The sequence below is a fragment of the Physcomitrium patens genome, chromosome 24 (assembly GCF_059467195.1).
Source record: "Physcomitrium patens ecotype Gransden chromosome 24, ASM5946719v1, whole genome shotgun sequence".
Lineage (NCBI taxonomy): Eukaryota > Viridiplantae > Streptophyta > Bryopsida > Funariales > Funariaceae > Physcomitrium > Physcomitrium patens.
Genome location: NC_143433.1, coordinates 7,702,020 through 7,725,228, shown reverse-complemented (window position 1 = coordinate 7,725,228; position 23,209 = coordinate 7,702,020). Strand labels below are relative to the sequence as shown.

Here is a 23,209-nt window from a genome sequence, read left to right as displayed (position 1 = left end):
CGGTGCGGCACATAATCGGTTTTTGTGACTTATTTAAAAATCGATAGTCAGGTTCCTTAAACTCATAGTTTTTTTCCACTTCATCTATCAAAAGCTATCATGGTACCAGCGTTAGAATATCGATTACCTGTAGTGTAAGCCTTCAACTATGTTGGATTCAATACTTTCAATGACTTCAGTATGATGGTTTATCAGAGGAGGAAATTAAGTAGTTACCAATAACACCACTTGCAACTTTCATCAATGGACTGAGCAGGACTGTATTCGTGATCCATTGCAGGTGGCAAGAGTGGTGCAACCAAACGCTGCGAGGGCAGGAATTTTCGCAGAGATTCTTCTTGTTAATGGTAGACTAAAAATTCTTCTAAATTTTTGCAGCGAGAAGTCGAACTGGGAGAAGGTCCGAGCTTAGTGAGTGCTGGTCTTACTGAAAACATAAGCAGTCCAGAGGTGCAAGATACCCGGCGAGTTGTGCTGCAGACAATGAAAGAAGTGTACTGTCTGACATCTCACCTGTCTATGTTGGATATTTGATTATCCCAATGTGATTTCGTGTGCAAGGCTCTTTGTCTGTGGTGACATAATTGCGCCAACCTGTTTTACTCTTTGTTAAATACTGATTCTCCAATGTTTCAAGGTGATACGTGTATTACAATTAAATGGACAGCTGCGCGATAAATTATATTCTTCTGCGATTAAATTCAGCCACTGCGATGATGTGCTTCAAGGCTTCGTACAGTAAGGGAAATCATTGTCTTCGTACAATATCTACAACTAAGAACATAATGTTGTAACTTTTTACAATTTTTTTGCAAATCTCAAGTAGCTTACCGTGTGCCTTTCATCATCGAATGTCACGGGTCAACTTTGAGAAGACGCCGGAGGCAAGTGAAAAGGTGCATACACAGGTTAGCTGCTGTCGACGAAATCCTCCTGGATTTCATGCTGCTGCATAGGGTAGTGTTTTCGAAACAGGGATGTTGCAATGGTGTTTCCGATCTCCTTCCTTGTCTTGTCGGGATGAACGACAGCCCTCAAGCTGCTCCACCCCTAGAATTCTTCGGAATGAAGAGCAGTTCATTCAAAGATCTGCGGAATAAATTATATATTAAAAGTAAACAATTGTAAAACTTTGGGGGTCCGCATGACACGGAAGGCTCCCCCATCATGATAAAATATTTTAAGATGTCATCAGGTGTCTAGACTAGCTGAAGAGTGGCACATGTGTCAGCCACAACTGTGCACACGTAGCGAATTGTTTAGAATCAACGGGGCCCACAATTTGAAAAGCAACTGACTGCCCCGGGTGGTACAATAGACAGAGGCACAACTGGCTGATCTCTGCGCTTCCGCGATTTGTTTTGCTCTAATGTCTGGAGCTCGTGCGATGTCAAAGCTGGGATTGTCAAACATGACGGGTTGCCTACCAACGGACTCCAAGCTATTGTCGTGGTAGTTTGTTGTGGAAGTTGCTTGGGTCCGGAATGAAGCAGCCTCAATTCGTCGTTTGCCTCCCGGGGTTACTGGCACACTCTCTGGGAGTAGCGCTGTACTTTCTGGTCAATCCGAAGAACACCTGCACTGTTTGTGGAGCGTGTCTTTTGTTGTTTTAGGGTGAGGCCTGCAGGAGGAGAAAGTGTGTTCGGTGTGTTCCGGAGCAGGAGATGTTGTGGGGTGGAAGTATTGAGAGTTGATGAAATGGGTTTAGGGATTGCGGGAGTAGATGCGAGTCTTTCTTGCGCGGGTGGGGAAGATTTACAAGGTGCAAAGGAAATGAACAGATGTGCGATTGGTTTGAACAAATGTTTCAAGATTTCATTGTGGGGAGAAGTAGGGCTGGGGTCGATTTGGAGGAGCTAATGGTAATCAGGGAGAAGAACAGGGCGTGAAGGAGTTTGATAAGGACATGATGAGTGAAAATGACGATGGCATTTTTCACAAAGAAGGGTCTGTTCGTGAATTTTGTAGCTATGTGCCTATACGTGGGGATGGGGAGATTGTCCGGCACTCTTTCCTTAGTGTCTGGCCTGGCTTCTTCACCTATCTGGGCACCATCGGGGCTCATGGTAGCTTTTGTATTGATATATGGGTATAATGTGTGGTTGGGCGGGTTTTTGGGTAGTGTAACAATCAATTTCTGGGTCTTTCATAACCATGTGCCCCAGCAGTACCTACCTTATATTTTTTCGGCTGCTGTTTTTTCAAGCCTTGAAGCTTTGATTTGTGGGTGGTTGCTGAACCATCCATTGAAATGGAAGGAAGGTCGTGTTCTTTTGCCTCCCCAGGTACCTAGTCGTGGACTCTGCTACCTTTTCGTGGATTGCATGCTTGTGTAATGTTTTTTCATATTAAATTTGAGATTTAGGTATCTTTCAAAAGGAGTCGTTATTTGTGGCTTTTGTCTATCCTGTCTGATAAGAATTCATCTCTTGTACAGGAGAACAGAAAGGGGGCACTCACAGTCGACACTCTTCACGATGCTATGTGGCTTTTCATTGTGGTGCCATTCGTCAGTTTCATTTGTGGATCCTGCAATGCATTTTCCCTCTGTATCTTCGACCTTGTGCACTGGGACAATTTGTTGTTGGTTTGGCCTACGTGGGTACTGGGAGACCTGTCTGCTATTCTCTGTGTAGCTCCATGCATTCTTCACCTGTGGAATATCTTGCATCCTGACATGTTGCCAATCTGGGGTCAACCAAGGAAATGTACGAATCGCGTGGAGTTGTCTCACGTGGATGAAGGGTCTCAACGCAAAACTGAATCTGAACCTGGGTTGTTTCCACGACGAGGGGTAGAAAGACAGACCATACTCCGTAGTCTGAACAGTGGGGTAACTTTGTTGCCTTGGAATGGCTCCGAAAAATTTCAGGATAGTTCCGTCAACGGCAGCAGGACCGAAAATCTGAATTATGAGTTCTTTTCTGATATCAACTTCCTTGACAGAGAGACTGATGATACTGATATGGAAAATGCGATACATAATCGTAGGCCTGCATCAGTGAAAAGACATGTCCATCTTAGTGAAAGATTAGATAATTGGAAAAGCCGTTGGAATGAATGGGTCTTGGAAAGAAGACGGAAATCGTGCGCAGGAGGAGAGAGATCAGGTTCCCTTCTAATGGTGGAAGAAAGTAGTTTTTCCAACACAGGAAGTGGAGTCATCTTTGATGGGAGAGTCTTGCCCAGGTGTTATGACAACCTGAAATCTTGTGTTATCCCACTTCTTTGTAGAATTTAAATACTGTCGAAGGCTAGAGGTTGGATGGGATTTTTACTTGTTGAAAAAATATTACTTAGAAGTGTAGCTTTAATCAGCCAACATTTTTCCTGTTTTCCACTTTACTGGTGATTGTGTCAGTTCCAATTAGCTCCCTAATTGCCCAAGACTGGATACAATTTTGGGAAGGTCTCTAACAACGTTTCTTTGGCAGGTCTCAGCAATTTTCAGATCTGAATGCTGGACTTCCTCTTAATCACAAGGCTCCTCAAGTGTGTTCCTTTAAAAGATTTGTTCTAAAACTGGCAGAGTGCATAGCTCTTTATGTGGTTCTTATTGTTCTCTCGTTGGTTATATTTTTTAATCTGGTACATTCTTTGACCTTGTACATGGTGTGCTTGAGCTAAGCTTTGATTGTTACTCGGAGTCGTATTAATGGTTTGTAGGGTTTCCTAGCTTTAGGAAAGGCATTTACTTTGTTGCACTAACTTTTGGTATTCTGAAGCTAGATCGATACAAGACTCTACACATTGCGAACACCGTTTCGTACAGTAGCTCATTTATCTTCATAGAATGAATGATGAATTGGCGTTCGATTACGTCAATTCTTCTGTGTGCTTCAATGACATCCTTGATACGATTTGTATGATACCACAGGGAGTTCGCGACACCGACGCTGTGCAAAGACTTTCTTACTTGGTGTTTCCAGTCGTCATCTGGTCTTCCTTTCGATTTAATCGGATTGGGGTTCCTCTTGCTGTCCTCGTGGTTGCCATCATTGCCAGCGCAGGCACAGCTGACCATAAAGGACCACTATATCGTCAAAATAACAATCATTCTCTTTTACAGGTAATTAGATTTTGTTACATACTGCTTCGAGAAAACGAAACATATATTCTCCACCTCATGCAAATCCAACATGATTTAGCACGATATGCTAATGTACTCAACCTCATGCAACAGGTGCAAATGTTTGTCTGCGTTCTGGCTGTGGTGGCCATCACTCTAGCTGCAATTGTACACGACCGGAAAGCAATGGAATCACGGCTCAACGAAATGAACAGCACTCTCGAATTACAGGTACTGTGCTTACATATTATTAATAAGTTTGATATTGTCAACTTAACAATGTTCTTGTTATTAGCAGCAAAAGCATAAAGAGGATTCTTTCAGTGTACTAAGTTTATGGCTATCTCTATCGTTCGCTTCATAATGTGCATCACCTTTATTTTTAATAATTGGTCAAAGGTGCGTGCAAGAACTTTGGAATTGGAACGGGCCAACAGATCGTTACAAGTATCCCAGGCTGCTGCCGAGGAGGCTAGTCGAGCCAAATCTGAGTTTCTCGCAAATATGAGTCATGAAATCAGGTCTATCATCTTGTAACCATAGTTTAAAGATCGCGTGTACTTAGTATAAAGCAAATGTGTGTTAGCGTTTGCAGGATGTCGCAGATCCTTATTCTGTCGAAGTATATACAATGGGTGGCTAAGTTGCATTGCTGTAGTCTGACTCTGTTTTTTTCGCTCTCAGGACTCCTATACATGGAATAATTGGAATGGCCTCACTGGCCTTGGAGACTGATCTGACAGATGAGCAGCGTGAGCATTTAGAGACAGTAGCACAATCTGCTGATTGTTTGCTTCATATTGTCAATGCAATTTTGGACCTTGCAAAGATCGAAGCTGGCCGTGTAGAGCTCGAGCGCGTTCAATTTAGTGTTTTTGACACTGTAGCATCTACTATTAAAATGCTCCAGGTGAAGTCTGGATCCCAACCTTAGGTTCATCTTGATTATGTGACGATGGATTAAATCTGAAATCAGTTTATTATTGTGGTGAGCTGTTGGGCTTTGACCGAGTAAATATTGGTTGCTATTTTGCAAGTCGTCCTCTAGCGTCTTTCTGGTTGAAAGGATATATTGGAAAATTCAGTAAAGGTTTGAATGCCATTTCTGGCGAAATTGAGAAGTCGCATAGAGCTCGTGAACTGATTTCATGTGTAGATGTGTTGCGATAAGTGTGTTTTTTGTTTTTTTGTTTTTTGTTTCTTGAATAACATGTCACAACTTGCATAAGATGTTCGAGCCTTTTATTGCAGGTAAGAGCAAATCAAAAGCAGTTGAGGGTTTCATGGGAAGTAGATCCGGATATTCCAGCGCATCTGATCGGCGATGCAGGCAGATTACAGCAATGTCTCATCAATTTAGGTATCATTTTTGACTAGAGCCTTCACGTTTCACAGTACACCTCCAGTTTGCCTGCATCCTATTTCTGATCTGAGCGCCGCAACAGTGTGTCGTGATGCTCATAAATTCTCTTTGTTGGTGAAATAATATCTAGTTTAGTTTCTGGCTACTTTCCTTCTGAATATTTATTGCGAAAGAGCAATCAATCAGTTTCAGTATGTGACGCGTTATTGTGTCTATGATCGATTTCATGCTGAGCCTTTTCTAACTCACACCCATATTTTCCATGGCAGTTGGCAATGCAATCAAGTTCACTCAAGAAGGATCCGTCTCGCTTACAGCAAAAATCTACACTGGACCTCCTCTTGAGAGAGCCACAAGTGCTAATCTCAAAAAGAAAAATAGTATGAGCAGAACATCTACTCCTGAGGAGCTCTCAACGAACGACGGTCACCATATTGTGGATGTTGGTGAAATTTCTGTGGTTGGAAGAGATCGTTCCGCGTTTAGTGGTCAAATAACTGGTGGCAAGGAAGGAAAGCTAGACATTTGGAGAGACCGTTCTGCATTTAGTGGTCCATTATTGCAAGGTGGTAAGGAAAGGAAGCTGGAGACTGCGAGAGGCTCTGCATTTAGTGGCCAGTTATCAGGTGGGAAGATGGAGATTATAAGAGGTGTTGGATTGAACGGTCAATTATCAGACGCAAAAGAAGGGAAGCTGGAAAAGCTTGCTTCACAGACAGAGACTAAGGTAGATAGAGACAATAAGGTGACTTTGTTGTTCTCAGTTCAGGACACAGGCATTGGAATAAGCAAGGAGAAACAAAAGGAAGTGTTCAAAGCTTTCTCCCAAGCTGACAGCTCAACCACTCGGCTGTATGGAGGAACAGGCCTGGGTCTGAGCATTGTAGAGCGGTAAGTGGGTTATTTCCAAGTTGTAGACCCGTAATTATTTTGTGACCTTAAATACCATCCATTTTAGGGTACTTAAATATATTTGTTTTTATCGATGCAACTTTCTTGACAGAAAGTTGCTCATCAATCTTCATGTCACCTTCGAGTACCCCCTCGTAATGCGGCAAGGGCTTATCTGCGATGTCATGTTTTTAAAGTATTAATCTACTCCAGTTTTCTTAAATATTGTCCGTCTTAATGTTATCGTTGAAACATCAGGCTAGTGCAAATGATGGGTGGCCGTATATGGCTTGAAAGCGAGCCAGGGAAAGGGAGCACGTTCTACTTTATTGCGCAGTTGGAATCCGTTCCAAGTCAAAGCACGAATTGTACAAGTGATGACAAAGTGAAGGGATTAAAGCGCTTCAATACAATTCACAGCTATGACGAGGGAAAACGTGAATCTAAATCAGTATCGGAATCGAATCAAGAAATTCTGCAAAATCAAAAACCTCAGGATCTAGAGTGTCAAAATTCACCATCTGGTAGTTCCACTGCTTCCAACATACCGAATGGAATTTCTCCAACGAAAGCAAATGGTGTTACTTTCAAACAGATGAATGGAACTCCTTCTAAACTCAGGTTATTGGAGCTTCTAATTGCTTTTTATTGTTGATTGTTTTCTTCTTGGACGCGTTGTTATGCGTTTTGAGTCTCAATGAACAATGAAATGCTGAAAGGCCAAAAATGGTGTTTGCCCTGCACATTTCTGTACTCGTTCAGTTTTGACATCATTTACTGATTTTTCAGGCAGGGCAGATGCAACAGCGTAGCTGCAGGTGGTTTGCAGTCGATGTCAATGCAGAACGACATACCTCTACCCACCAAATCCTCAAGTTTTCCGAAGAAATTCACCTTTAATTCAAATGAGGCAGATTCTGATTCTGAAGTCTCACTTCAAGGCATGAAGATCTTGCTCGCAGAAGATAACCTCGTGAACCAGAAGGTTGCATGTCAGCAGCTCAAGAAGTTTGGAACACAGGTAGACGTCGTGTGCGATGGTCAGCAATGCTTGGAAGCTTTAGAAGGGCGTCGAGACGATTACGATCTTATCCTGATGGATGTGCAGGTTTGCCCTCTTTTCTTTCCTCCCTCCTGTGCTCAAATTATGTTGAAGGTTTTTTCAGGAGTTAAGGTGTGGTCTATTTTTGCTTGCTCTTGATTTCTGGAATGAATGATTCTTTTATCACAGATGCCAGTACTTGATGGACTGCAAGCAACCAGAAAAATCAGAGAAAGCGAAAAGCAGCATAATTATGCCCACAAACCCATCATCGGCCTCACTGCTCACGCTATTCAAGGATACAAAGACAAGTGCTTAAGTGCAGGCATGGACGCGTATGCATGCAAGCCGTTTCAGGCTAGGGAATTGATCCAGGTTATACAAGGCGTCTGCAAGATGTGGTCTGTCAGGCTAAATTCAAACGCAGAGGAAGCCATCCCTATCGATGTAGTCGTTGAACAAGTGAATGACACATCTGGAGATCACACCTGAACATTTTCAAAGTAGAATGTTTTTTTTTTTTCCCTTTTCTGGTTGAGACATTGATTCTCATGTCTATTTTTAGAAGGTGTTATGTTTTCAATTTTGAAAACTCTAGGTATTTCAACTGGAAAAGTGCCAGCTGTAAAGAGTTTCTAAGGTCGTGGAGTAGATGACATCTAGACAATACGTGCATGGGTGTTACAAGTAAATTATTAGGCAACCATCGGAGGACCGCACAGAAGGATGGGACCAAAACTTCGACAGGTATGCTTGTTCTTTAGTGATGTTTTTTTCACCAGTCGCTTGTGTACAGTAAACAGAATGGTTTCCTCCCTTTCTTCTGGGGGCTACAGAGAAGTTTTGACCTTTCATTGAATTCGTTCGCATACTAATAATTTCCGTAGTTCAAGTTTAGGGTCTGTATGGTGAACTTCTCGATGGTTACCACAGACTATACCCCTAGTGCATATCCCAAGAAGTGGTAATCGTGTTATGCTAGTCACCAACGTTGCTAAATATCATAATGCTAATTGATCCCTTGTTTTGGTTCTCTGCTTCAGGTGGTTCCACAAAGTCGCAAAAATTGATATGTGACTACTTCTAACGATGGCAATTTCTCAATGACGTAAGGATGTTACGCGAAGAGAATCCTACCATGTAGATCATCTTACATGAATTTTTTTGGCCTCTTGTATATCAATGTGCACATGAATTCATATCTGCATTTATTAGTGCAGAATATTTTGTAGCTGCTGAATCTTACTGTGCAACAACGCTATTATCACATCTAAGCAAGCTTCGCGCAGCTCCATATTTCTAATCCATTTAACTCTCATTTGTCTCTCATCGATTGCTACTTCTTTTCATGAATGAGCTGTCCTTGTGACTGCGGCCTGCAATACTTCCCGCTTCATTCTCATCATCAAATTCCTGCAAGACTAACCACGAATTCATCGAATCCCTTACGTCAGACACGGTTTTCACACACTGCGAGTCTGTCCCCTTACACATAACCTATTCCTACAACTTCTGGAGCGTATTAGAAGTTTCTTCGAGCTACAAACCATGGAATATACCTCAACGTGTTATCTGATAAGAATATGCACGTTTCACGGTCACGGTCGCTGAAGAAACTTTCCAAGCAAGACCAACACCGTGATGGCTACGTTAAACGTCGGTGACTGCTAACCATTTCGTGAAACTGAAAGGTGGCGATAGGGAGACGCGTTATCGGCCACGTTGCTGTGTAAAGTTGGTGCTGAGTTCAAATATCTTTGGATGCCACTTGTTAGCTGCCACTCACCGCTACCAACCCTGAAATCGTTTGCATATATTCATGACGCTCTCGCATATGCAGTTAAAACTGGGTACTGAGGGCATAGCTAAAGGAAATCCAAAAGTTAGATTGTGATATTGGTTTGGAACTGAAAGAATGAGCGCCAATTTACGCTCGACGTCAAAGAGTTTAGAAAGTTTGCAGATTTGTCGAGTGCAGGATTCTTCAGAGTTCTGAGAAGGTTGAGAAGATGTTTCACAGGAAGCATGGTCAGGCAGTAGGAGGCCACGGCGCAGCAGGTTACAGCGCAGTACCTGCGGGAGGAGCGGCGAACTACCCCGCAGATCAGAGAGATGGCTATGGATATGAGGTGGGCAATGATGTGAACGTGAAGCAGACTTCTGGATTCGGATACGACAACGACGTGCGCGGCCATCACCATCACCATCATCAACACGGCGGAGGTGGCTATGTGCAGCACCAGCAAACCCCAGTGAGCTACGGACCGGACGGGCGTCCCATTGAGGCACATCCCAAGAAGAAGAGCAATCGGGCGGCGAATTGGTGCGCTGCTGCTTTCGTAGCGTGTTGGGCGTGCACATGGCCGTGCCATGGTCCGTGCTGCTGCGGCGTCTAGAATGAAACCGAAAGATTTCCCTGCTGATTGCTTTTCTTCTTCTTTTTAGATTCCAGCCCAAGGAAATGGTTTCTGGAGTTTTATCAGATGTGTCAGACAAGAATTTACGTCCTCGCCACTAATATTTTGGATGTCAGGGACTAGGGCAAAAGTTTAGATAATTTGGTGATTTATGACTCGGTGAAACCACGCAGTTATCCACCATTGTCACTGCAGAAATAGGGGTTTTCTGAATCTCGTGAACTGATTTGTGAAAATGGATCCGATTCAAGCTTTCGTTTACCGAAGGTGCAGAGAACAGTAACTCGCAATTCAAGATATGTCAGGTCATTACCTGCGTTTCTAGTTAAAACCACTTGAAGGTGCTTGAAAAACTATTGAAATGTTGGGCGTACGCATTTACTGTCTTTAGTTGAGTATGATCAGTGACTTGATTCTTCACTTCTCGCATTTCAATGCATTACTAAAGTTGCTTATGCAACACGAGTTTAATGCTTGCATACTGAATTTAGTTGCGAATGGAATTTGGTAGACATTCAACACGTGAACTAATAATAATCAGTGAAATTATCTAAACAACCGAACATTCACAAGTCTAGATTTGTCTGTTGAGTCTGCTCAGCTCGCAATTGAATTACATAAGCAAGATCATTCCTATTCTCCTGGCTCACACATATCTACACACATTTCAATTAACACACATGGAGTGCAGATTTCGTTCAAGTGCGTACAGGACCTACAATTGCAATCGAAACACCATATAGCTACTTTACACAAGGGCAGTGACTACACACCCAGAGACTGATTAATGTTGTGCTTGCGGCGATCCTAGGCAACTCGCCCACATAGACGACGACTTCTTCAGCTTAGCTTGGCTCATACCTTCTCTCTCCCCAGCACGGGAGGGCGTGCTCATGACTCGGAACAATCGTCTTATGAATGAAGGGCTACTAGTGGTAGTACCATTAGGCGTAATGGGATCAACATCAGCGGTACATTTCGAGGCGTCCTCCAGAAGTAGGCTCCGTAACGGCGTATGAAGCTTACCTTTGACGTTCCCATTTGGCTCGTGTGGGCTGTCATCCTCCCCTGATTCATTTGCAGTGCTCACCACACCGTGACCATTATGGATTGGTCCTGCAGCTGGTTGGATCTGATCGTCGGAAGAGGTAGGCTCACCAGGAGGAGAGGGGGAGCTGGACGCAGCGGATTGAGCGGCGTCCTCGTTTCGAATCGGGGTTCCTCGTCCTCCACTTGAATATGCTTCAGCTTGTTCTTCCCAGAGGCGATCCTGTTGAGAGCCTGAAAACGGGAGAAGAGGATACAGTTTAGCCTCCTGGCTATGTATTTCTTCCTCTTCATGAGTAGCTTGTGATGTACTCGCAGCATCTTGCATGAGTTCCGAAGTTGTACTCGTATTCTCCACAAGTAAGAGTGTCTCAGGTTTAGAAGAAGTTTCATGGAGGCAATCAGAGTGATAACCGCCATTTTCCTTCAAATGTTCGCCATTTGTGATGATCTCAGGGGTAGCGCTATCCTCTATCTTACCAGTTTTGCTACATTTTTGTTCATCAGAATCTTCGTCTTTATCATTTGTCCCCACAACCGAGGAATTTTCAGCCATGCCTGCATCCTCAGTTCGATTTTCAAGTACACTTTCATGAGGTGCCGAAGCTTCGCAGTCAAGCTTTGGGAAATTCTCAAAATCCTCCTCCACATCCTTTGTGCAATTATGTATTGCGCCATTAGGAATGACAACCGGAACAGTGTTGTCCCCGTTGGCACTTGAGTTGTTTACTACCATCCCCTCATCCTCGTGAATGATTTCTTCCTTAGAATTTCCATGCAAGCTCTCTCCATCCTCGTCAATTTTCTGAATTGGCTTCTCCTTCGTCTCGTCAACAGGTAGAATCGCTGGGTTTGCAGTGTCCAACTGCGAGCTCCCAATTTCTCTGTCCACCATTGTCTCTACCTTATCAACATTTATAAGAGAGGCGTTTGCAGTGTCTATCTGCGAACATCTCATTGCACTGTCCACCATTGTGTCCTCCGCGTTGTCAACATGTAAAATCGCTGCCTTTGTAGTGTCCACCTGCGAACACTCAATTGCGTTGTCCACCCTCGTCTCTTCCGCTTCAGCAACATTTAGATGCATTGCGTTTGCAGTGTCCACCTGTGAATACTCAATTGTGTTGTCCATCCTTGTCTCTTCCGCCTCTTCAACATTTAGACGCACTGCGTTTGCAGTGTCCACCTGCGAACACTCAATTGCGCTGTCAACCATTGTCTCCGTCGCATCGAGCACGGAAATTTCCTCCAAATTTTCGTTTATGCACTCTCCTTTCCCGACATCCTTCAACGCTCCGTGTTCCTTCACAACGTCAAAATCCGAAGAAGCTGCGTGTTCAATGTTTGGTTCAGGAACAACAGATGACTGATCGATTGGGCTGTTCACCGTCGTCTCCTTTACCTCCAGCCTGCGTTCTTCCATTGTACTCTCATTGGAACTCTCGTCCTTTGTAGCCTTCTCGAAAGAAACTAGTTGTTTCTCCATCTTTTCGGCACTCACAAGTCCAGGGTAAGGGGTGTTTTCGCTACTCCTGTACACCACCGTGTCCTCATCCTCTAGCAAGAGCTCCCCTTCGACATCCTCGCTTAAGTTCTCCACTTCCTTTTCTGCTTGCGATGAAACATTCGTATCATTCTCAACTTCGGTGCACCTCAAATTGGTTGTGACTGGGGTACCTTGGACTGTAGCATCGAACGGGATCTGGGGGCTATACACCATCAAGTCTTCACCTTCAAGGGCGGGCTCTTCCAATTTTCCAGTTAAAATTCCTCTTTCCATTTCAGTTTGCCCGGAAAATTGTGACAGTACCTGAATCTCACCTTCTAGCCATTTTGAGTTATCGCCAGAAACAGTCAGCAACTTCTTGGGACTATCTAGGATTGTGTTCTCGTCCTCCAGCAAGTACACTTCCTCCAATATTTGATGCGAGTTACTTCCATCTTTGTCAAACATATCCAAGGAAAAATCTGAGAGTTTTTCCATCTCTTCAACACTTGTTGCATTGTTCAGACCTGCAGAATTAACCAAGGAGTTCGTGGTGCTGTCCACAAACGTTTTCTCATCTTTGAGTGGAAGATCCTTCTCCAGACTGTCATCTAAACCGTCCCTTTCTGCATCAGCTTTCCATGAAAAATTCGAGTGATTTATAGTGTCTGATGTGTGTTCAATTACGACATCAACCAGCTCCTCGGTACTGTTAATCACGAGGTCATCTTCATCGAGCAAGGCACTTTCCTTCAACTTCGAACTTTCGTTTAGGCTAACCTCGTCGTCTTCAGCCTTAACTTCGCATGGAGTATTTGAGTGATTCAGTACGTCGTCAGCCCTAAAACTTATAGTATTATGGGTATCAGCCTGGTAAGGAACTTCAACTGAGTTTTTGGAAATATGCACTACTGTCTCTTCATTCTCGAGCACTGCCTTTTTCTCAAGGCCACTCTTTGAGATATCCTCCTCCTTGTCAGCTGTCCTGGATAATGTGGACTGCTCCTCTCTATCATCAACAATTGTCCATTTTGAATTATGGCCGGATGCAACGAATGACTCCTCGAGGCTGTCAAAGACGATCTCATTTCCGAACGGATATTTCTCCTCTAGAGTTCTATATGAGCTTTGCTCTTCATTCTCTGCCTGCCAAGCAAATTCTGACTCTTCAACGCCAACTTCTACAATCGCTGCATTCGAGATGTCTGGGTCGGACACAACCGACAGCTTCAAGGGCACATCTTGTACACTGCTATTTTCTGCAAAAACTTTGGTGCGACAGTGTTAACCAATGCGTATCTGGACCCCATGCCCCAGCTTCATGCAGAAGTCTACGAAAAAGAAAAAGAAAGTAAAAAATCAAAAATATCAATTGGAATGGATATGTTCATATAACTCGTCTAGTGTAATGATTCTGTTGTCTGTAATCCTCTATCGTGTTGAGAAGAGGGATTATGAAGGCAAGTGAGATGCTACGACTGGTTTACCTGTGATGCTTTCCTCGTCTGTAATGGTACCATCATCTGAGGCAACATCTGAAAAAATTTCATCATAAGCAGCATCAAAGGGGGCCATCAAAACTTTCTCCGCTTCAGGATCGAGTTCTGTTTTCGAGTCACAGTCGTCAATAGAAGTAGATGTTCCAGCACTGAGATGGTTCTCCTGTAAGACTTGGCTATGTTTGTCTGTTGCGTTACTAACTGTAGAAGCAGTGATTGAAAAACTGCTGGTTGTCTCTTCAATTTTTTCCACATCAATCTTAGGAGGATCTTCGACGCTGCCATTTTCATCATCTTCAACTGAATCGCTTGCATTGACAATCATGGGTTCTGCTTGGCACAAGCCGCAACTTAGGTGAAGAAAAATTTAGATGGTAGATATTTCAGAAAATCCATCAAGAGTTGCTTATTTAAATCCATCTAATGATCTGAACAAAGGCAACCATTCCAGCTTGTTAATTCTTCCATTTTTATAGACACAAAAATCCAATAAAAAATGTGTCAAATATGTGAGCTTGCCACGATACCTTCACTGACGAGATCCCTTTCGTCTTCAATAATCGACTTCGACCCACCCTTCTCAGTTGCTGGCAGCAATTCTTCCAAAACTTGCTCTTCTCTGCTCATCTCTTCAAAATTAACAATCCTCACTCCATTCGAAGATTTGTCCTCCTCTACATTGCACTCAACATCAAGTGTATCTAACTCACCAACCTCACGGAGAGACTTGTTAGGCAATTCCTCAAGACACAGCAAAGTTGGTCCTGATGCAATACTGATTGCGTTGTGTCCAATCTCTGCCAACGACGCTATGTCAGTGAGAGTGGCCACAGCGCCATTTTCCGCTGCAACTGGACATGAGAGCGCAGTTGATTCTGCAAATTCATCTATCGAATTGCTCATGCTATCATCTTCAGATATATAGCCAGAAAACTCGTCCTGCTTAATTGCATCCAAGAGATCTACTTGCGGTACTTCCTGGCCGAGATTTCTTTGCAATTCATGATCAACAACTGAATTTTCAATCATTTCTTGCCTTTCAATAAGACTAGACGCATTTTCAACATGACCTACATCCTCTCTCGCTCCATTGTATGATTCCTCCTTTTTGGATAAACTGAGGACGGCATTGTCCTCCGTAGTAGACTCTTCCTCACTCATACAAGGTGGCAATAGAATTTTCAGAGCAGTTGATTCTAATGGATCAACCAACTTCATGACTCCACTATCACTTGCATTAATTTGGCTAGAAACGAGACTGTCCTGGGCACTGTTCACCCATACCAACTCGGAAGAAATTTCCAAGTCATGATCGTCAGAACCTTCAGCTTTTCCAGCTTCTTCAAAATCACCATTCGAAGAGCGATGGTTGCAAGTCTCAAGTAAGCCTTCCTCCAGAATCACTTCTTTAGAATGGTCAATTTGAGTTTCCAAGTCTACATCTCCAGCACCTGTAGTTTTTGAACTACCACCATAAACTTCTAACTCTTGCAGCATACACGGAATATCCATGCCTGGATTCAAATCTTCACCATTCTCAACCTTCAGGTTGGCATCTAGCTCAAAAGAAATTTCAATGTTCTCCAGAGGCGCATCTTGCATAGTGGAAGCAAAACGTGGATCCTGTTGGGGTATTTCAGATGTTACGCTGTCGACATCGAAGGATCCACCGTCATCTAAAGGTTTGTAGAAATGATCATCGAGGGGACGTTTACTAATCGCAATCAATGATGGTGCGGAATAAAAGTCCTGAAGGGTTGCCACTTGGTCGATGGAACCCTCAACAACTCTAGCATTGGAATCGCCCAAACTCGGCTTGGCCCCAACTGTGACGGGTGAGGACAAAGCAGAAATGGCTGAGGTAGGTTCTTCTCGCACCGAGGTTTCTTCCTGTCTAGTCTCTACTACATGGACATATTCTGTACTCTTCGGTAATGTGGTCACCATTTCGGGACCGGCGTCAGATTCGCTTGAATTAGTTCTAAGACTTGTCTCATTGAGGTAATGCGAAAGAACAGGATTGAGTGGCTTTTGGTGCTGAATATACTCTGGTAACTGGGACGAGCTCGAGTTTAAACTCAAACTGTTACCCATTACAGTTGATTTTCTCATGTCTTCCACTCCTTCTACGAGATTAACCACTTCAGCAGATTCCAAGGGCGAAGCTTCTTCCTGCCCGACACTAACTATGTCGGACTGATAGTTTTCCAAATCGGGTAATGACACTAAGGAGTCTGGATATGATGAGCTAGCTAGTGATTCGGATTCTCTGAGGGATCCTCTTTCCTTCAAAACGTCCATTATTTCCTCTTTGCTAACACACAAGTGTGGACTTGGTTGACCAGAAGGCTCTGATTCGATAGAATCCCCTGCGGTCAACTTCAGATTATCAACAATAGGGAAGATGGACACAGGCATCTCAATGGGAGTTGAAGATTTCTCTGTCTCGACTAGCCCCTCGTTCATAAGTTGAGTTTGACTCATATTATTTAGCTGTAGATCTTCTGCATCATTTTGACCTGCTTCTGTTTTAGAGGATTCGTCCGTAACAGTCTGAGCCCAGAACTCTTTCAAGGTCTTCGTATCTTGATCCAGATCGGTCGGTGTTGATGTTCCATATACCTGAACATCAAGGGATTCCTCTGCAACTAAGGTTGACTCTGACAAATAGGAGAGATCTGGAAGAATTTGATCTTCTACATGTGAGGCAAGATCTCGAGAGTCAGTCATACCGTTCGAAGTAGTTCCAGAAGTATCCTTCTTTGCATCTACAGTGGCTGGTGTATTGGTAGGAATTTTAAAAGGATTAGGAACACAGACATCATCCACCTCAGACTTGGATTCTTCTAGGGGCTCTGCAACATCATCAAAGCTCTGCTTCAGATTGAGTTGCGCATCTTCAATGATTTCTTCCAAGTACTCGTCATCACTTGATTCAATATCATACATACTTGGAGTGCTACAAATGGTTGATACTTCGTCCTTTTCTAACTTGTCCTGTTGACTAGCAGGCCTGGAATCAGACGCACTCATGTTTATGGGAGTAGGAGACTCATTCAATTGATAAATTTCTTCATCTTCCAAGGACTTGAGCGCCATCTGGCAATCTTCGGATGTGAAATCTTCAGTAATCTGGTGTAAAACAGGTTGCTCAGGGCATCCTTCACCAGCCGATAACAAAATGTTTAAATTACCCTCTCCTGCCACTGCTGAAACAGTGGGAAGGTTGTCGGTCACCTGAACATTATTAAAGGGTGCTTCATGAGCAACACACTCGGAGCCGAACGAATCCTCATTGTCGCTTGTAGAACTTGAAATGTCCTCAAGATCAGCCATGAATTTGTAGGTCATTATTTCGCTCTCATGAGTAAGCAACGTCATAGGCACGTCCACATATTCTTCGACAGGCGGTGGAACCGAAGCTTGCTCCAACTCATGCTCATGTGCAAAGACATCTATCTGTGGACGAAGCTCGGCTTCAAATGGGTCTTTTACTTGGTCTTCATCCATGTGAAGGGTACTGGACTCGGAGTCCCCTCGTGGCTTATCAATCCTTCCGGAATACTCTCTGGGACAATGATCCTCAATGAGAGGATCGCTAACCAGGGTAATAATAGGACTTCCCGCAGATGAAGCTGAAATGCCTGGGGGCATCTCAGCAGTAATATCAATTTGAATTGCAGGAAGGCTTTCGTCAGAGGGCTTCTGATTACTTACTGCTTCTCTCAAGAATGGCTCACTCAGGACCTCTGGAGGATCATTCAAGAGGCTTGAACCCGAGTCATCAGGCTCGGGCAAGTGTGACAGGGAAGAAAAGGTACAAGGCAGGTCCTCTAAGAGCCAAGATGTATGCAACTCATTATCGTTGTCAAAATCTGGTTCACCGCCTGGATGGTCCAAGGAGTTAATGTCTTCGTCCCCAACGTTCCCATCTAGTAGTCTTGAACCACTATCTTCATTAGCCTCGCTATGCAGCAATGGAGCTGGTACCAATTGCGAAGTGTCAGAAATGTTCTCGGGTTTTGCCGCATTTTGACATTCATTTTCGGAGTAAAATGGCACTTTGACAGATTGCACCTCTGGCTTTGACAATTCCTCTTTGCGAACAGCTTTTTCAGCTTGTTTTCTTACTCGACCTGTGCGTCCATAAATTAATTGAGAGAGGTTACTGGATTGTAACAACAGTGCTAAATCAATCTTGCTGCCATTTCTCAAACAGTTTGTCTAGTGGCTATTTCAAAGAACATCCAAGACTAGATTAGACTCACCAGGCTGTGTTGAAGGAATATCTTGAAGATTTCTTTTCACTTTCGACCCTTTTGAGGATGTCAAGTCAGACTTTGGTTTTGAAGAGGGGCTTGGAGTGGATTTTCTCATCTTTCCATCTAGTGAAGATCTAAGAAAGGATTTTTCAGATTTGGCTACCTCACCTGGTGTGGTACCAGGTGAATCACCGGCTACTTGATCAGCATTCGAATTTGCTCTCCCCTTTGTGGATGCTGAATCAGACCTATGTTTCAAGGATGGGCGTGCAGGGGAAGACTTCTTTATTTTGCCATCCAGTGACCCCCTAGGCGAGGATTTCTTAGATGTCACTTCCTCAGCAACAAGGTCACTCCCCCCATTAGCCCCCAACTCACTATTTGAATTTGAGATTCCACTTATATTTACTCCTTCTGATGCTAACCCAGACCCCCGAGGACTGATCATCTCTTTCTTACTTGCATCACTGAACTTCCTTGGAGATAGAACGGACGCTGACATTGCACTCCCTACAAGCTTCTCTTTTCCCGGTGAAGTCGTAATCGTTTTTTTCACGAGTGAATTCGTCTGTGTAGCAGACTTCCTGATGCCACCTGAAAATAATCACGGATATGTTACTATTCAACAAATTTACTAGATTACAAGTGAGTTTCAGCACACTTTCACATGACTTTCAGGCGGGTCCTAGAAAATTGAAACTGATACAGAAACATTTGCGAATTGAATCTTCTACGACGTAACAATAGAGTATGAAATTTACATTCGAAGTTGAACACATACCTCCTTTTGCGAGAAACGCGTGTTTTTTTTCTTCCACTGATGAGGCGGTGGGGCTAAAGTCAAGACCTCTAGCTATGTCGTCTGCTCCACCAATTGAAGACCTCCGCTTCTTCTTCGCAGCAGGTGAGATAGATTTTTCTGTAGGAACACCAGCTGGAGTCCGGGGAGAAGAAGTTGTGGTCACGGAAGACTTCCCTAACCCGTTGCTTTTGGCCGGGGATTGTACATCTTGGTCTCCTATCTCCAAAGAGATGCAGCTTGATGTCACTGATGGAGATCGCCGGTGTGGAACAGCCATCATTGTGGAGGTTTCCTTCTTCAGTAACTTGGTGGCGCCAGGAGAAGGACTCCCCATCTTTATGTGTCACTTAGCACACTTTCGTGTCGAATAAATACTTACACCCTGTGTGGCCTGCAAAAGGAGATACTCGAAGGTACTAACATTGGTGGAGAGAGTTTATAACGACAGATCTATTTCGGGACATATCTGTTTCTCAAGATCAGGAGTCTGTATCAACACAAAGGCGACCATTCTCGCATGTGGAGAAAACTAAGTCTGCAGTAGTAACTCTTGTGCTGCAGCATTAGGATATTTTGATGTTCTTGCCTGCGAACCACAAAAGAAGAAAAGTAAATATTATCATCAAAGAAGAGCTTCAGCCAATGTCTCTACGGGCCACATCTATCCTACATTGCTCTCAAAAAACGTGAAAAATTAACAGGTATTCAAGTGTTAGTAATTTCTAGCGTCCAGCATAGTACATGAGCGTGCGTTGGGAGAGAGTGCAGCCGTTTCACCAGTCGTGTATCAAAAGATATAGTGAAACTTGAAACTGTGGACATGGACAAGAAAAGGAGCTAACCACAATGCCGATGCTTGAAAACATCAAGTTTGTCCCTACTGCGTTCAGGCGGCTTTCAGTCTAGATTTGCATGTGAGAGAAAAACTCTTCCATCTTTTTTTCCTGTCTGAGGGAAAAAACTAGGCTTCCTACACACGGGAAAACCAGGAGGCTAGCACATCTTTTTTTTTTTCTTTTTTTTCTTTTTTAGTGACATAACCTTCAAGCCTTCAGCAGGAGTGCATCAACTCAGTTACCATTCTGGCTACAGCAGCTCGGCCTCGAAGTGAGACAGGACTGGTATCAAGACCAACGAGGAGACAAGGAACTATGGTTGAGATGAGGATCTAACGATGCCGAATAAAAGTTAGATAAAAATAAGCTGCAAACACGTACATTTGCACAAGGGGAAAACCATACGAGGAACTCAATGTCGCCTCTCAAAGCATAAACTATCTTACCTGTGCAGTGCTACCACCATACACTGCAAGAAAATACGAAATATCTTCAAGAAAATGCTCGCCGACCTCAAAACCCAACCCTGTTCGAAAGCCATACATGACGAGAAAAAACTGAGCCTCGGCTTCTTGCAAGAAGGAGATTTCGAAGGAAATCAACAATAGGATCAATCCCTAGCGCTCTAACACACCACAACCTCCTGCATGCAACAGAGTCAAGATTGATCTCAACCGAAAAATACAATACGCTTGTGCAGCACAGTTTGGGACTTCAGTTGGAGCAAGGCCACCATCATGAGACGATCGACCCAATTGATGAATGGTCACCGCTCAGCAACATTAACCACAGCGATCATGATAGTTGCCACACCTCTGAGAAGGAAATGACAGACCATATTGAACGCCACTCTACTCTACTCGACAACTTTCAACAGAGATTTGAAAGCATGAGAAACCAACCACGTGGAAACATACAGCAGGCTCTAAGGAATGCGAACGCGCCATACCCACAGCGAGCTCTCCCGCATGCTACAAGGCTGGAAGTGATCTAGCGATACGGCGCTCAGCTCACAACCTGGGGGCGCAGGCAGTGTAACCATCCACTATGCCCTCCACCATGGCCACACTTACAATGATCTTCTGCCGTGGGCCATGCACCCAACAATGTGGCGATGGTACAAAAACTGACCGACTAGCTATAAATGCCAAGCGTGAGCTTCAGAGTTCCTCAGCAAAGAAGGGGGGAAAGAGAGAAGAAGAAAAAAGGAAGAAAATTAAGAAAGTAAAAAACTACAGGATCCTCTTCCTCATCATAGATCTATGGCCAGTAACCTCAACAGTCAGTCTCTCTCTTTCTCTCTCTCCCAAAGGTTGCAGCAGCAGAAGCAGCAACAGCTCTGAGCAGGCGATGAGCCCCAGTTCCAGCTTCCCTCAAGTCTGCAAAACCGGTGGCAGCCTCCAGAGCACTACTACTACTGCTACTGCGACAGACAGCCAGCCAGCATTGTCAGATGGACCAGGACTACTGCATTCCCTTCCCCACACTTCTCCAGTCTTGCATTGCAGCAAAGCAAGCCCCCCCTTTTGTTGCTGTTGTTGTTTCTGTGTCCCTTGCTACATCATCTTCCTTCCTTGCTTGCTTGCTTGCTTCTTTCTCTCTCTGCTGCTTTTCCTTGGGCCCCCTCTTTTTGTGTTCTTGTGCCACTAGTTGCATAGCAACTCATTCCAGTACACTGCTTGCTTGTCTGGGTCTTCATATCTCTCCTCTTCTCCTCTCTACATGTCCCATTCCATTCCAACTTTACAGCATTTGGCCTTAATTGCAACTGAACATGTGTGTTAAAATCCACTCTCCCACTGGATAGTTTGTTGACAACTTTTTACCAACACAGTTTGATTGTTACATATTTAAGCTCTGCAGCCTCTGGAGAGCTTGTTGCAAAAGTTGGAACGGTCCCTTATTTTAAGAATTAAAAACCACTATTAATGTTGTCCAGGCATTAGAGTATGCTTGATCTATCAACATGATAGCTACTTTAAGTAAACCAAGATCCAGTGGGCTATTTTCCAAGCTTGTGACAACTTGATACATGCTGTCAAATTCTCAAACTTATTGTGCTGGGACCAGTCACCAGCAGCAATAAGATTTGGCTAAAACACAAAACTCAACTATCCACAAAGCTGCCCCTTAGAGAAACCCACATCATTGATTGATTGACTGAGAGAAGGTGAATTGTGGGTCCAACCCAACAACGATCAGGCTCACACTTTAATCTTTTTTGCTTCACAAACTACACTTTTAACCTATACACACTCTGCGCCATAGTTTAAACCATAGTATCAAATAAGCACATTGCTGAAGGGAAGAACAAGAGAGAGAAATCAAAGTTTGCAGAAAAGCTTCAGTAATGCATTTGTTGTGCTTGTACACACATAGTGAGGCAAGCATCCATCAATAAATGAATTATTGAGTAAGTGAATGAATGTAACCTTGTTCATAATATGTGAGAGATGTGCAACATCAGAAGTACATCACATTAAATACTAACTTACAGAGGTTAATCATGAGCTTCCCAATCCACAAATACTTTAATTCTTTGGTACATCACACCAATTTAAGCCACCAATTCCATACTTACACAAAAATTATATCATTGGGTTTCTCATCATCATTTATCTCAGTGGACAATGATATTGAACTTCTACAATTAACTTCAAGTTTTCTTCTTAAGTACTAAAACACCAAGTTGACTTTTTCCTTACTTTCACTCAATCAGGATTAGCCATTAGGAGGAAAGAAAAAAAAAAAAAAAAAAAAAAAAAAAAAAAACTACCAAACTGGATTAGGAAGGGCTTTGAATGGAACTATGGTTTGTGGACCTAATCAATTTGAGAGCCTTGCCCCATATGAGAGTTGTAGCAGCTGTTATCCTAGCCTTCACACAGCCAGTATGCAACAAGTCAGGTTGCCACACCTTTGTAAAACATTGAATTATTTTAGAATATATATATATAAGTCAAAAACCCAGTGTGAGACAACCTGGAACCTTCCCATTAAGAGAAGCATTATTTGTTGTACTGAGGATTAAGTCCTTGACCATCAGAAAGGGGGTGGAGGACTTGCAAGATTAATACAAAATGAGTGCACACACATAAACTTCAGCTGAAGAATGAAGTGTGTCCTTGTGCAAGGGGATGGTAATTAGTTAAACCATCATTTTTAGGGTGCATTCATAGCACATGTGGTGTGATGCTGAAGAGCCCCATCCACACAGAGATATTGGTGACCCTTGCCATTGTTCCAATACATATGCATATATAATGGAATGGGAAAAGACACCACATATTCTCCTCTTTCTTAATGCTGGTTGCCAGTCCTTGGATAACACACCTTTCAATGCCTCCTCTTTATTGCACCTCCTGTTGGAGATGGAAACCCTAAAAAATTGATGATGGATTGCATCAAGTACACTGTACCATTTTCATTATAGAATGTGGTTTTTCTGATGCTGTGGGTTTGGTTGCAGTTGGAGTTATTTGATTATTCTTTGTG

The 23,209-nt window shown here is 43.4% G+C and overlaps 2 protein-coding genes across 19 annotated transcripts; one reads left to right on the top strand and one right to left on the bottom strand.

The window, feature by feature from the left end:
* The first annotated feature begins 1,312 nt into the window (after positions 1 to 1,312).
* On the top strand, positions 1,313 to 8,672 carry LOC112276662 (osmosensing histidine protein kinase SLN1). The gene is made up of 13 exons (XM_024508180.3): positions 1,313 to 2,285; positions 2,438 to 3,189; positions 3,435 to 3,588; positions 3,878 to 4,069; positions 4,184 to 4,300; positions 4,469 to 4,590; positions 4,754 to 4,979; positions 5,321 to 5,429; positions 5,702 to 6,323; positions 6,582 to 6,944; positions 7,113 to 7,431; positions 7,555 to 8,112; positions 8,409 to 8,672. The coding sequence occupies exons 1-12, from the start codon at positions 1,920 to 1,922 to the stop codon at positions 7,855 to 7,857; spliced, it is 3,645 nt and encodes a 1,214-aa protein (XP_024363948.1). The 5' UTR covers positions 1,313 to 1,919; the 3' UTR covers positions 7,858 to 8,112; positions 8,409 to 8,672.
* A 1,638-nt stretch (positions 8,673 to 10,310) lies between these two features.
* On the bottom strand, positions 10,311 to 21,233 carry LOC112276660 (uncharacterized). 18 transcript variants are annotated; one of them, XM_090247174.1, is made up of 8 exons: positions 20,617 to 21,233; positions 20,161 to 20,240; positions 19,721 to 19,996; positions 18,858 to 19,464; positions 18,083 to 18,670; positions 14,342 to 17,950; positions 13,803 to 14,144; positions 10,311 to 13,574 (listed from the first exon to the last, which is right to left on the bottom strand). In XM_090247174.1, the coding sequence occupies exons 4-8, from the start codon at positions 19,210 to 19,212 to the stop codon at positions 10,567 to 10,569; spliced, it is 7,902 nt and encodes a 2,633-aa protein (XP_090103300.1). In that variant the 5' UTR covers positions 19,213 to 19,464; positions 19,721 to 19,996; positions 20,161 to 20,240; positions 20,617 to 21,233; the 3' UTR covers positions 10,311 to 10,566. The 18 variants fall into 18 exon arrangements, with proteins under 18 accessions (XP_090103300.1, XP_090103304.1, XP_090103305.1 ...); XM_090247178.1 differs by having other exon boundaries at positions 20,632 to 21,233; XM_090247179.1 differs by having other exon boundaries at positions 20,664 to 21,233.
* Between the last annotated feature and the right edge of the window lie 1,976 nt (positions 21,234 to 23,209).

Excerpts from the sequence above, each read along its gene's own strand:
- LOC112276660 (XM_024508179.3), bottom strand. The coding sequence starts at position 19,212 with ATGGGGAGTCCTTCTCCTGGCGCCACCAAGTTACTGAAGAAGGAAACC. Across the intron at positions 17,951-18,082 it reads TATTCCTTCAACACAGCCTG|GTCGAGTAAGAAAACAAGCT; the intron begins GTGAGTCTAATC and ends ATGGACGCACAG. Across the intron at positions 14,145-14,341 it reads AAGGGATCTCGTCAGTGAAG|AACCCATGATTGTCAATGCA; the intron begins GTATCGTGGCAA and ends TGTGCCAAGCAG.
- LOC112276662 (XM_024508180.3), top strand. The coding sequence starts at position 1,920 with ATGACGATGGCATTTTTCACAAAGAAGGGTCTGTTCGTGAATTTTGTA. Across the intron at positions 4,591-4,753 it reads AATATGAGTCATGAAATCAG|GACTCCTATACATGGAATAA; the intron begins GTCTATCATCTT and ends TTTCGCTCTCAG. Across the intron at positions 6,324-6,581 it reads GGTCTGAGCATTGTAGAGCG|GCTAGTGCAAATGATGGGTG; the intron begins GTAAGTGGGTTA and ends TTGAAACATCAG.